Source organism: Dasypus novemcinctus, chromosome 14 (assembly GCF_030445035.2).
Source record: "Dasypus novemcinctus isolate mDasNov1 chromosome 14, mDasNov1.1.hap2, whole genome shotgun sequence".
Taxonomy (NCBI): Eukaryota; Metazoa; Chordata; class Mammalia; order Cingulata; family Dasypodidae; genus Dasypus; species Dasypus novemcinctus.
Window position 1 is genome coordinate 101702583 of NC_080686.1, and position 14236 is coordinate 101716818.

The 14236-nt window shown below is 42.0% G+C and overlaps 1 protein-coding gene across 1 annotated transcript in view; it reads right to left on the reverse strand.

The window, feature by feature from the left end:
- FAM135B (family with sequence similarity 135 member B) overlaps window positions 1–14236 on the reverse strand; it is a 309804-nt gene that overhangs the window by 170373 nt on the left and 125195 nt on the right. The window contains exon 2 of the mRNA XM_058276084.2: window positions 13507–13602. Coding sequence (XP_058132067.1) covers window positions 13507–13583 — 77 coding nt within the window. The 5' untranslated portion in view covers window positions 13584–13602. The remainder of the gene's footprint in view (window positions 1–13506; window positions 13603–14236) is intronic.

Genomic DNA, 14236 nt, shown 5'->3' on the forward strand with positions numbered 1-14236 from the left:
CTACACTGCTCTCCATGGGTCTTCACACCCGAAGACCTCACAGTGTCACCTGCCACCTACCCAGGCCGTCACCCACCATGTGATCTGCTTCTCCCCATGCTTGGGTGACCACTCATCCCAGTTGCCTGGGCTTTACCAGTTTACTACCAAAAGTCCAAGCAACACTTGCAGAATATATGCCAAAGTCCTGTCACTCCACACATCGGTTTCCAGTTTTTCCAAATTCTGTTCCCTCTGCACAAAACTAGGAGATACCACCAATTCCTTCTTGCTCAGGACAGATATTTTTAATCATCAAAGCACTCTTTCCTGCTGATCCAGAATGGGAACTCTGAATACTTGACATTGTATTCTAGGCACCAACTGTATAGAAGGAAAGACACAGCCCTCTCTCCCACTGCGCATCTCTCTGCAATTATTAATGTACGCCTTCCTTCCATTCAACAAACACTTAAGCAACTACAATGAGCATGACACTGCACACGTGTGAACAAACCAGAGTCATCCACTGAAGAGCTCACATGTCACCAGAGGGGTGAGGGGAGCCAAAAAGTACCCAGAAACATGAAGGACTGGGGTGAGTCAGTAGGGGGTGGTTTGCAGTTTGAGAGGTGTGGTCAGGGCAGGGGTTTTAAGTTAGGTTATCTGGCACAAGAAGTCAAGAATGCAATCAGTGGTGAGTTTGGGTCTTTATACAATCCTACCTCCAATCTTTCCATAAACTACTAACATATAGGATATGGATACAATAAGAAACCTCTAAGCCATGCTGCTCAGGAAATGTCTCCTTAATCCTCACAGCCCAGCTCAGAAATAAGGGAATTATCATGAATTCCCAAATGTGAGCACCAACTATATTTCAGTTCAGTCTCTCCCTGCTCAAACCCATTCTCCAAAATTTAAAAGCTGTTCTAACCTAAATCTGATCGCATTGCTCCCCTGCTTAAAGCCTTCCGGACGCACCCCCTCTCCTGATATCACCCCCATCCCTAGAGGAGAAAGTCTGTCTTTGGTGTCACATGAGCTCTTCCATCTTCTCCAGGAAGCCTCCTCTGTCCCTCCCCCGCCCCTCCAGGCCCTGACAGCATCATTCTGGGAGGGCATGGAGTGCCCATTAGCTCCACTTTCCTTCCCATCACATCTTATGCAATACTCATGTTCAGTGTCAGCTGCCAACTGCACATGGTGAGATTTGCATCCCAAGATGTGGTGTGTTCTCTGGCTCCTTGTTCTTATCACACAGAGAAACTGCACTGACAAAGGCTAGCCCTGACAAATACAAGATGCTTTTTGTCCTGGTATCCTTTGATCTCTCTGTGAGCTTTGGCCCTAGAAAGGCTCCTTTCTTTAGGCTCTCACATCTCTTGATTTTCCCCTGATTTCTTACCTCTCATCATGCTCTTTACACCTTCCCAGTAGCTCTAGCTATGACTTTTGCAAGTTCCTTCACTTCCTTTCCCTGGACTCTGGTCTTGTCAGGAGAATGAAGGAAGGAATAAAAGTCTGAACATGATCTTCCCTGAAAGCAGTGTTCTATGGTATTGCTGTTCGTGTCAGTCTATCATATTTGAAGCTTAAAAGAAGGCATCACCCCATCTGAACACCCTTGTCTGGCCCAAGGAAATGAAATTACTCTGTGCAACAAGAGAGGTGCAGACTCCCAGGGCCCAGGTGCCCCCAGAGGAACTTCTCCATCTGGCCCCCTATAGAATGTACAAACCGGGAGAGTCTATGCACCAACGTTAGACCCACATTTGACTTCCCCTGTGAATTATAAGAATTATAAGATAATACTTTCCTTGTAGAATTATGAGTATTACACAAGGGTATTTGTAATGATACAGTTTTGAATTTTTATTCTTCAAGGAATTCTGATTTACTGATAGGATGAGATACAGCATTTGGAAGACGGTTTCATACAACAAGAATAAAACATTTTTTCCAAAGAAAACAAATAATTTCATCCTTTCTGGAACATAAAGCATGCTGGGGGAAGGCAGCAGAAAGCCTGGCTTCCAAGGCGTGTCTGCCATCTTGCTCCAAGTTCCCATCCAGTCAATGCAGATGCCACAATGCCAGTTCTGGGGTCTGTGGGGCCATAGTGACTTCAGATTTGCAAAGATTGTTCTATTCTATTCACAAAAGCCCTTCTCACTCAAAATGTAGAATTCCACTGCCTGGGATGATGAATTTAATTCAGTGTTTAATTCCTTTGAACTCTGTAAAATGTCTTTTGCAGAGCTTTAGGAAGGGGTGGGACAGAGAAGATTTGGGAGTGAATGAGTACTTTTATGTTGAAAATCATCTCCTCCCTCACTTTGCCCCATAATAATAGTTCTTGATCAAAATATTAATCTCTAACATTACCAGAGCCTAAAAAAGAATACTAGAAGCAAAATTTATTCATTTTCAGAGTATATTGTTTTGTGTTACCAAGAGCAAAGTGTGAAGAATCAAGAAAAACTATCCTGACAACTTCTAAATTACAAAATGCTTTTAATGTTAAAAACATAAAATGTCCAAAAATAGAGCACTGTTTAGATAAATTATGATGGTACCATATGATGGAATTCTACACAACTAATAAACATAAAGAAATGTAGGGTGATGAAAATGTCCACAACATAGTAAGTGAAAAAAATAGAGAAAAAGATTACAATTTTGTAACAGAACAGATACACACATACATATGTATAAAACAGTTTCGCCCACATGCATAAAGTAGTTTTTGCCTAGTGGAATAATTATGGTTGACATTTTCATCCTTGTAGTTTTCCTTGTTTTCCATAATATTCATATTATTTTTGCAGTCAGAACCATATGTGTGGGCATATTCAGCTGAAAGTTTAAAATGAAGAAATTTGAAGGACCACATTTAAAATTGTTTGTAAACAGTAATTATGTCAATGGAAATGATGGAAACAAAACAATAATAAGAGTAATTAAGGATCTCACTCTTTCACATCATCTACTTTGGCCAGAGTTACACTCAAAGAACCTTCTAGAAAAGAAACATCTTGCAATTTAGTATGTTCTGTTGACTGTGTTTTACTAATGTTCCTAAAGCTATTACTTCTTTAAAAATGTTGTTAGTCACTTTGTAGATCCCAAACGTGAGGTAAAGAACAGGAAATGGGATTTCTCCCATTGAGGCCATTAAAAATCATCAGTTGGTGGGAGATGTGTATTGGGAAGGGGGAAATTATGCCAGATGTATAGAGAATGATTAATAAGGTCAATTGTAAATATGTGGTAATGGATGGACTTGATGGTAACACATTTTAATGAGTGTAACAAACACTGTTGAATTATGGACGTGATTATGGTTGAAAGGAGTAGTCTAAGAAGATTAATGTTAGTTGGAGGACAGATGGAGGATAATATTAGGAATGTGTAACAATGATTTTGGTGTTATATGAGGACTGTGGTTAATATATAAATACAGAAATGTTCTACAAGGTGATAAAAATGTGGTGCTACATGGGGAAAATATAACTAATATAATTTATGGACTGTAGTTAACAACAACTTTGCAATGTTTTTGTAGCATAAGCAAAGAAGGTACTACATTAATGTTAAAGGTAACAAAAAAAGGATATGGGTTTGGTTTTGTGAGATATGAATATAATTAAGTATTTTCTTTCTCGAATTTTTTCATCAATAGGGAGATGACTACAACATTTAACTAACCTGTGTTCATTTGCGTATCTTTCTAAACACTAGAGGTACAACTGAGTTAGCAGTTGGAATTAGATGAGATAAAAGTGCCTGGGCAGAACTTTCCAGGAGTAATGCTTCCACAACTTGTTGAGCTGCCTTTGTCTGTTATTTTACTTTTTGACTTTGAAATAAAGTTTGAATAAGAAAAAAGAATCAAAGTAAAGTCCATTAGATTTTCCTCTAGCAAGGGGACTTCTTCCTGAGGAATTAACAGCAATGATAAAGGAACTGGTTAAAATCTAGGAAGGAGCACATAATTCAGAGTCCAACCCACTCAGCAAGCCAGTTCCAGCCTTGCCACTTGTCAGCAGAGCTTTTAGTCCAAAATGCTTAGTTATAATCAACGGCATCAATCAGCTAAGTGGGTTTACACTATCAGGGCGAGTCCCAGCCTTCTTTTCAACTAGGGCTTCACAAAAATGATCTCACTGACGTCTGATAAAGATTCTGCAAAACAAGGGAAGAAGCTGTGATCAGAGAATTTCAGTAACTTGCCCATGGGTGCCCTGCTAGTAATAACAGAAACGGAATTAGAACCAAGACCACCTATGCTTTTCCACTATAATGCACTTACTACCACGTGGCCTTGCCGTCACCTTGAGAGGCCTGAGTGAGAACCGTCCAGCTCCTTTAGAGTTCAAACTAAAAAGGACCACACTGCCCTGTGACATTTCTGCCCTGCCTTTGATTCCACCAGGAAGAAAGTCAACCCAGCGGGTGGTTTTGAGCTCACCGGAGGCATTTTAAATCTCTGCAGGGTAACATTCAGCCCCTGGAGAGGTCTTTTCTTTATAGACCTGCTGAGCATGTTCTCAGCCAGGGGTTAAGAGGATAAAAGACTCAAAGCAGCAGGCTTATGAAGTCACACATTAAAAGGGAAAAGAAAAAAAAAAAACTGGGACAGTGCAATCATTCACATGAATATAGATTTGCTAGGAAAATAATACAGAATGTTCATCTACCCAAACACTTGGGTAACTGAAGTTGAGGTCAATCTGTATAGGAATAATTACAATAATGCTCTTTATGGGGCAAGGAAGCAATCTAATTTATATTAAAATAACAAAAATGAGAATTAGGAGGTGGAAGGGCTGTTAGAAATCATTGAGCGGACACCCCTGGTAAGAGCTGGGACTCTTGATTGTAAGTGCTAAAAATCCTAAGTCAAATTGTTTTAAACAAAAATTAAGGGAATGTGCTGCCTTGCACAACTGGACAGCCATGTGACTGAAAGGCCAATTTAATAAAACCCATGGCATCTGCGGTGTCCAGCACATAGCTGCTGACCACTCATCACGGCAGACTCGTCGCCTTCCCAGATGCATCACTGTCAGAGCTCCAGCAACGCTCACCTCCTGGGTTCACCTGCACCCCCGCTTCCCAGCTCGACCACAGTTCCTTCTTTCCCTGCAAAGCTGGACATTCAACACGCACTCAATCATCCACTGCACCCCCCACTCCATCTTGAAAGCATGGGGATGAGTGAAAAGGAGCTCAGCATGTTTTAATCAGAGAAGTGAAAAGAGGATTGTTGTGACAGAACCAGACAAATCAATTAATTGATCTCTGGCAAGCAAAGATAATCGTATTTCCGAGTCTATTAAGGAGCATCAGGGCTGGTTAGCTAATTTCACAGGGGAGCTAGCTGTCATTGGGCATTAGGCAGTGATGGGGAACATGGGCACAGACCACAAGGTGGCATTTCCTTTTAATCATCACTTGACTTATGACTCAACCATTTTCACTCTGGTTGAGAAAAGGCAGGTGAGTTGGTTCAGAGCGGATTTCAACACCAACATTTCTGTGAGTATGCAGCTCTTCACATCAGACCTGGTAAGAGTGACTGCAGGGCCTTTTGGGTGACTGTTGTAGTGGGGAGGGACAGAATTTCTCAGCAAACTCATCAAAAGCTTCTAAGGGGAGGAAATCTTCTAGTATTGTTTGTATTTTGGAGAAGGGGTAGAAGAAAGGAGATGGATTTGAAAACCAAACATGAAAAACTTCACTCAGAAAGAAAATCAGTTTGATACAGTGCCTTGTCTGAGTTGTATATTTAAGAATTAAAGTGAATTTTGCATTTATTTTCAAGGGCAAACGTTAGCTCTAACTCAGGCTAACTCATCTAGCTTATCGAAAATAAAGGTTTACATTGTCATCAATAGGCACAGATGAGTTATTCTATATACCGATGACTTAACAAATAGCCATGTAATGGATTTCATTACTAGTTGTCCATGTAAAAATATTTCCTTATAGAAAATTACTGTATGTGAAATGATCTTCCCAACTGCTTTCTTACCCTCAGCTCCCACGCTGGAAAGCTAGCATAGAATCCCTGTAGGTTCTCTAGCAGAAGTGATGTGCAAAAGAAGTCGAGGTGCAGTCTCCTAATGGGGAAGAGAAGACCTCACAGTCCTAAATTACGAAAGACGGATGGGCCTCATTCCATCAAGGTGAGGAGGCCAGCAAAACAAACAAAACAAAACAAAACAAAACAAAACAAAAGGCTAAGGTCACTTGGCTTATGGAAGCCTAGTTATTCTCAACTTTGGAACTTCCTGGGGAGCTTTAAAAAAGTGCTGACACCTAGACTCCATCTGAGAATTTCGGGTTTAATTGGCCTGGTGGATGGGTTTTTCAGTTCCCTGGATGGTTCAAGATTGTCTGATTATTGTGTTAACTTGGCTATGTTACAGTGCCCAGATCCTTAATCAAACACTGTGCTAGGTGTTGCCAGACAGGTATTTTGTATCTGTGGTTAACATCTACAATCAGTTAAAGGTAAATAAAGGAGACCGCCCTCAATTACCTGGGAGGCCCTCACCAAACTGCTAAAGACTATAAGAGCAAAACACCAAGGTTTCCCAGGGAAGAAGAAATTCTCCCTGAGTTTCCAGCCTTCCAGTCTGTTCTATGGATTTCAGACTCAAGACTGCAACCTGTGCCTGAGTTTCTGGACTGCTCGGCTGCCCTACAAATATCAAAATTGCCAACCCCCACTATCCCTTGAGTAAATTCTTTAAAATAAATCTCTACCCTGTTGGTTCTGTTTCTCTGGAGAACCCAGACTGATACAGTGACCGAGGTTGAGCTTTACATAGATAAACTTTCAGCAGTGTCTCCAGTGCTTTCCAACCTCAGTCACATGGAGAGCAGGTTAAATCACGTCTCAGCCCCACAACCAGAGATTCTGATGTGCTAGGTCTGAGGCCGGGCCTGCACGCTTGCATCCCTAACAAGTTCCCAGAGGACGGTGATGGGATATTGCTGGTCCATGGGCCACACATTGAGTAGCTCTGAGTTAAAGACTATGTTTGGAATCAAGAGTCATCTTCTTTCCATAAATATCAGCTAATGAAGATCCATGCAACCCTATATGTAGTCAAAGAAGTTTTCAAAGTAGGAACAGACAATTCAATCCATCAAAGATAAGCTACTTTGTATCTCCTAGCATGAACCAGGCTCTATGCTGGCACTGGCACTATAAAGACAAATAAGATTCAATTCTTACCCTTATGGAGCTTAAATCTACCTAAAAGAGAAAACACACACACACACACAGAACCCCTCCAGCATTCGCTTTCCACAGCCACTCACTGCATTCTAAGCAAGTTTGTGGCAGTTGACGCTAGAGTCACTACAAACCCAACTCTAATAAAAGGTGGCCTGTGATAAGTGCTATAATCCTCGTTCCTCCATCCACTCCCCAGTTGATTCTTCACATCAACCACGAATTGTTGACTGTGGGTGCTTCCTGGCACCCCTGAGCTACTCTGCTCCTGCCTCATCAGCTTCTCTGCTAGGCTGAATTCCATTCACCCCTCAAGGTGAAGCTCTGGGGTTGCTCCTTTCCAGCATTTCCCACCGGTTAGATTCCCCTTTCTGTGTCTCTTCATAGTACCCAAGTCTGTCTTGGCTACAGAATGTATCACACACCATGGTCATTTTCTACTTAGGCACCTGTCTCCCTTGATAGCTGGTAAACACCTGTGGCCAGGGCTCCATCTTTCACCTTAGTGTTTCTAGGACCCAGTACAATCCTATACGCTTAATAATGCTTATGGTAAGAATCGAAATGGATGACTGAAGAAACACAGTAGAGATTTGCTTTAGGAATATTGTTCAGATAGGGATTCATAGTAACTGGACTGGATACAGTTGGTAAATACCAGAATATAGAAATGTTTTGGGGGAGGAGGCACTGTTTAAGTGGAAACTTGTATAAGGGTAGAATGTTCAAGGCAGATATTAAGGGAAGTATAGTTAAGAAGGATCTGAGCACAGACAATAATGTGAAAAAGTTTAATGTCAAACCATGCAGGTTTTGGACAGCAGGCTGAGAAATGAGAGCAAAAGGAAGTCTGAGAGTTTTTAAAGAAGGAATTAAGGTAGCCAGAGTCACTTTCTTGGGTAATTAATAGTGTTGGGCGGTAATAATTTACTAGCGGTAGCTAAAATTTAGATCACACCTACTAGATGCTGGGCACCATGCTAGCTGCTCTGCATGTATTACTTTGTCACCCTTTTGATTATCCCATGAGATAAAGTTTGCCATCACCATTTATAGGTGATAAAACGATGGCTCAGAGTGCTTTTAAGGGGTTATCTGCAAGACCTCTGAGTTTCTAAGTGAAAGAGTGTGGCTTGCAGTTGGCTCTGACCACGAAGCCAGGCTCTCCAGTGCCTCTCCATTTTCTCAGCATCAGCAGGAGACTCACTGCTGAACACACAGGAGGTACTTCCTGACTCTTGTTGACCAGCTGGAGGTGAGACTTTCCCTTCGAGAATTTGCTTCAGTCAGTATAGCCACTGGAGAAATGCAAGTTGACTGCACAAAAAGCAACATGCTCTATGGTCCTGGCCAAACCATCTCCAAAGATAAATGTGTTGAACCAAGTAACTCTCACTTATCAGGGCAAATTATCAGGCAATAGTCCGAGCTCTGCAACAGTATGCTTCCTGCATTTCGTGGTGAATCAAGAGGAGGTGACAGTCACCCTGCCAGACTAGGTAATAGGGAAGAAGACAATTGGATGCAGGTGCCAGGGGCATTGGCCATCATCTGGAGGAAACAGATAGGACCTGGATGGCCACATTCAGACAGTCTGAGAAAGGGACTTGACACTCTCTTGTAAACCCTGATGCTAACGTCTACCATCCCAAGGTCCCTGTAGACCATATATTTAATCATTCATCCTCACACCCAGCAATAACCAGCTTCTCCAGATTCTGCCTTCCCTGACCTCCACTTTCTTTCATAACCTACTCCAGGGCCCCACTTTACCCACCAGGCTTGGATTTCTGCCACCACTTCCCCATGGAGCACTTGCTGGGTAAAGTAATTACATTTCCCTGTAAATATGGCTCCTGCGGGATGCAGAGAGAAAATCTCCTCAGCACTTGAGCATCAGGGAGCCTTCCTGTCAGAAGCTCCTGTGGCAGAGGCAGAATCTCAACTGGCTCCATGCCCAGCCTGTCCACAGATCCCTACAGGCAGACCCCAGGGGCCTGGGGATTATGAACTTCAAAGGTCATATTGCCCATGGGACCTTAGAGATCCTAGTACTCACTCCACCCCCGGAGAGATCTAGGTGCCTTCACATAATCCATAGTCAGCCATGTCCAGAGGAGTAGCTGCGAAGAGGTCTACGCTCCAGTAAGTTCAATCCTATGATTATGACCTCATGCATAGCTGAAGTATATGCCTAAACAACCGTGTGCCTCAGAACTATGAAATCCTAGAAGAGGCTTCCAACATCATCACCCTCTTCTGTCCAGCCAGTGGTTAATTACTTGCACACCTCTGTAACCATAAAAACATTTTTGAGCATGCAATCCCAATACATATTTATTTTTGAATCATAAGCATATATAATTCTACTCCTATATAATATAATTATAAATACATATGATATAATTATAAATATAGTGTTAGGCATAGAAATATCATATGACCTAGCAGCAAGGACTCAAACAGATACTTGTACACCAATGTCCATAGCAGCATTACTTACAATAGCCAGAAGGCAGGAACACCCCTAGTGTCCATCGACAGATGAGGGGATAAACAACATGTGGTGTGCACACAATGGAATATTACTTAGCCATAAAAAGGAATAATGTTCCAATACAAGTCACCATGTGAATGAACCTTGACAACATGCTACATGAAATAAGCCAGACACAAAAGGACAACTATTGTATGATTCCACTTACAGGAAATATTTAGAACAGGCAAATCCATATACACAAAGTAAAATAGAGGTAACAAGAGGGCAGGGAGAATGGGGAATTATTGCTTAATGGGTATAATGCTTCTCTTTGGGGTGATGAAGTGGTTTGGTAAGGGATGGTGGCGATGGCAGCACAACACTGGGAATGTAATTAATACCACTGAATCATGCACTTAAAAATGGCTAGAATGATAGATTTTAGTTATGTGTTTTTACCACAATAAGAAAAGGGGGAAAAAAAATTGTTCCCAAGATGAAATGAGTCATGTTTTAAAAATAATTATTTTATGTATCAATGGACCATATATCCTTTTTGTTCTCACTAAAAATATATTACAGTGGTAGAAGTGGCTGGTTCTTATGTAGACCTAATTCAATACTAGACTATAGTGCCAGCCTGGCTAAACAAGATGCCTCCCAAAACACAAAACTCTCAAACGAAGAGAAGAGTATCATAGGTTTGCTGATAAATCATGATTCCATCTCAGTTTTCAACCCTCTTACCAACCACTAAGGGTCTCTTCACGTTTTGGATGTGTCATTTTGAAGGGTCTTGCTAGTGGGGATGATTTCATACAAGCTTTAGTCCATACCTCAAGGCCGATACACAAGTAGAACGATTCTTGTTATAAATTATCTTGGTTATGAATCCATATATCAAAGAGTTTTTAGATGAGATCATGATATTCAGCCTATTTAATGTTGGATCTGATTAGCTTGTCATTTTTCAATTTCTGTGCATCAAAAGGCATGTGCAAGGAATCAGATAAGGGCTCTGTCATTTCCTGGTGCCTGATATTCTTTCCTCATTAATATCGCCTTCGACTCATGATTTCTTTGCAGTATTCCTTTTAAGCCACCTGCTGATTTATGAGGGTTAGTGCAATCTATATCAGAAAACAAGTTATGGATCTACATAACTGGCTGGTCACAAACAGCAGTATTTTGCAATACAAGGGTGCCACTGTCAGCCTGTTCGTGCCATGGAACATCTTCTCTCTGGCAACCCAAGTTACTGAACTGGACCTGTGAATGTCTGCCACATAGACAGAGCAAGGTTGGTTGCCAGGGCCAATCTGCATTCTAATTATTAGCAACTTTAATCCCTTATTTTTCTATTAAAACAATTGTAAGCAGACAGTCAAATATATTCCTCACACATTCAGATGGATGTCGTGTAGACCCCTGAGGAAAATACACACCATTTTGGAGACCAGTCCTCCATGATGAAAAACAATACAGGGCCTTGAAGGATAAGGTCTTAGCCTCAGATCCCATTTGCTATTTTCAGGCTGTGCAATGCTTTACTTTCCTCACCCAAGTTACCTAGCCAGAAAAATGAAGATAATGCTGCTAACATCTATGGTTGGTTATGAGGAGTAAGGGATGCTGATGCAAAATATAGAAACCTGTTGGCTTTTATAAGGTTGTTTATTAATATTTGAGGTAGAAGCTTACAGTTACCAGGCCAAAAAGTGTAAGTTACTTCCCTCACCAAAGTCTGTTGCCACATGTTGGAGCAAGATGGCTGCTGATGTCTGCAAAGAGTTCAGGCTTCCCTGGGTTCTTCTCTTCCTGGGGCTTGTTTCTCTCTGGGCTCAGCTGCCCTGCTTGCTCTACAAGACCAGCTATAGCCTATGAGGTGACAGGCTCTGTCTCTCTTGGCAGGGCTCAATTCTTTCCAGGCTCAGCTGCTCTGCTCCTCTGTGTGCTTACTTCCCAGGCTCCAGCTCAAAATTCCAACCTCCCTTCTCTGCAGTGCAGTTTCTCTATGTGTCCCTGCCCACCAACTGGTAGGGATGCAACATCCTACTGATGTGTCTGAATCAAAGCCTTAATCATTATTTAATCAGGCAAAAGTGAAACCTCTGAATCCAATAGAATCTAATATGCCTGAAGGCACAGATGAGGCATAATCCGATATTTATTTTTAGAATTCATAAACAATATCAAACTGCCATAGGAGATACCTACACATGGCATTAAAAAAAATGCTTCCTTTCCTGGTAAATGTGGAAACTGAAGAGTAGATAGTGGAGGGGTTTGCCCTGGACCCTTGAGAAGCAGTAGCAGAGCCAGGACTCAGCAGTCCCACCCACGAGCCCAGGGCTCTCTTCATTATACCAGGTAACTTCTGATCAAATGAGAAGGGGTGAAACAATCAAAAGTGACAGCTGCCGAGAGCTTGATCTCATCAAAACGCAGCTCTAGAATTCGGACTCACATGGTTCCTTTCCTGGAATAGAGAGCTGGTCCTGGAATCATGGCCCATTCCTCTTTGCATTTGGCTCAGCCCACTGAATTGCACCTCCCCATAACAAGAGACTATGGCATACAGGGGTTGCTTGCACCATGAATTTCACAACTTTCCTTTTGAAATTGGACTCTAACCTTGGCTGATAGACTGCAAAATGCCCACAGATTCTTCCTCACCAGGAAAAAAAAGATGGCATCTATTTCCCTACCCTTTGAATCTAAGCTGGCCTTGAGATTTGCTTTGGTCAGTAGAATGCAGTGACAATGATGCTGTATAATTTCTGAAGCTGGGCAGTGAGAGGTTTTATGCATTCCCACTCTTGCTCTTGTGACTAAGCTGTCACGTAAAAAGGCCAGGCTGGTCTACTGGAGACCTGGGAGACCACAAGGAGTTGAACTAAGCCCTCCCAGCAAGGGCTCTGGGCATGTGAGTAAGCCCAGCTGACATCAGCAGAGCTGGCCCAGTTCAGCAGATCCACCAGCTAGGACAGCCCAAATCGCCTACCTTCAGACTCATGTGCTAAGTTGATAGTTGTTGTTTTAAGCTACTAGGTTTTTGGGTAGTTTGTTACATAGTAAAAGCAAACTGATGGTTACCCCTTGTTTTGGATACTTGTTTGCTCTGTTAACTTGGGCACATCACAAATTCAATTTCGCCAAACTTCCATTTCCTCATCTGTAACATAGTGAAAGTAGTAGTAGCCGTTGAGAGTGCAGATAGTTCCAGGCTGAGTTTGGGTGATTTATACAGTCATTTCACAGCTTTAATCTTTACAAGGACCCAGAGAAATAAGTCTAGCATTAGGACCTATCGAGGTCATGTGTGTAAAACACCAAGTTCACAGTATAGCCTCAAAACATGGAAGCAGCTAAACTATAATTATAAGACTTTACAGAGGACATTTGTAAACACCAATATTCTCTCTGGGCAAAGGTTTTATGATAGGGTATTTGTAGAGATGGCCCCAAACAGGGTTGAGCATACAGATAACATTTCCTTGGCACTATGTAGGCAAGCTTCATCTCCAATAAATTCACTCTTCTTTGAACTGACATATTTATTGGAAAGAGCAACTGAGAAGAGGTTGCTGAGCAGAGGGAGGTGGAGGGAGAAGAGAAATTAACATGGTCTCTCTCAAGGGATGATGTATTTTCAGGTGTGCGAAGGATTTAGACTTTCCACCTGGCAGGAAAAATAATAAAACTCCTTTCTTTATTAAGCCCAAGTCCCCTATAACCTGCCCTCGTCATGTGTACCCCACTATCAGAAAAAAATAAAATGGTGATGCTTACTCACCCTCTCTGAAAGAGATCCACATTGTAAAATTTATGTAGCTCTACAGAAAACTCCACCGTTCCTTGTACTTCAGACATGATCTTCTTGGTTCATTACCTGAAAAACAAGAGAGAAACAACCAGCTTGAGATCACATCAGCAGAGCTCAGGCTTCACCCCATGAACCAGCAGTGCTCAGATGGTTCAGCGATTCTGACCAACAGGAGTGCAGTGTGTCCACTGGCCACCACCCCTCAGGCGTTCCTTTTGTAGGAAAAGACAGAGATGAAGTGACTTTAACGTTAAGTAGCTTATACCTAGGAGAGCAGGACACAGACCCCGCAGATTCACCCCAAAGCCTGGCACACTGGCAGGTTCTGGAGGCAATGGCATCCCACCTGAGAGCAACACTCTGTGGACCAAGGAGTGAGAATCCTGACCTGCCACTTTCTAGCGGAGTAACCCTGACCAAGTCACTTAACTTCTCCCATCCTCGGTTTCTTCATCTATAACCTGAGGACTAATAATAGCATAGAATTCAGGAAGTAGATGGGAAGATTAAATGAGATATGCCACACGGAGCACTGATACAGAGGAAATAGTAAATGGCAGAAACCATTAAGAGTGATTAGTAATAATAATATTGATAATAACATAATGTTGCTGTCATCATGATTATAAATGCAGTCTCCAAAGAACTAAGGTGGCTGGAGTGGTAGAGTAAAAACTATTTTCTACTGAGCATGGGAAGC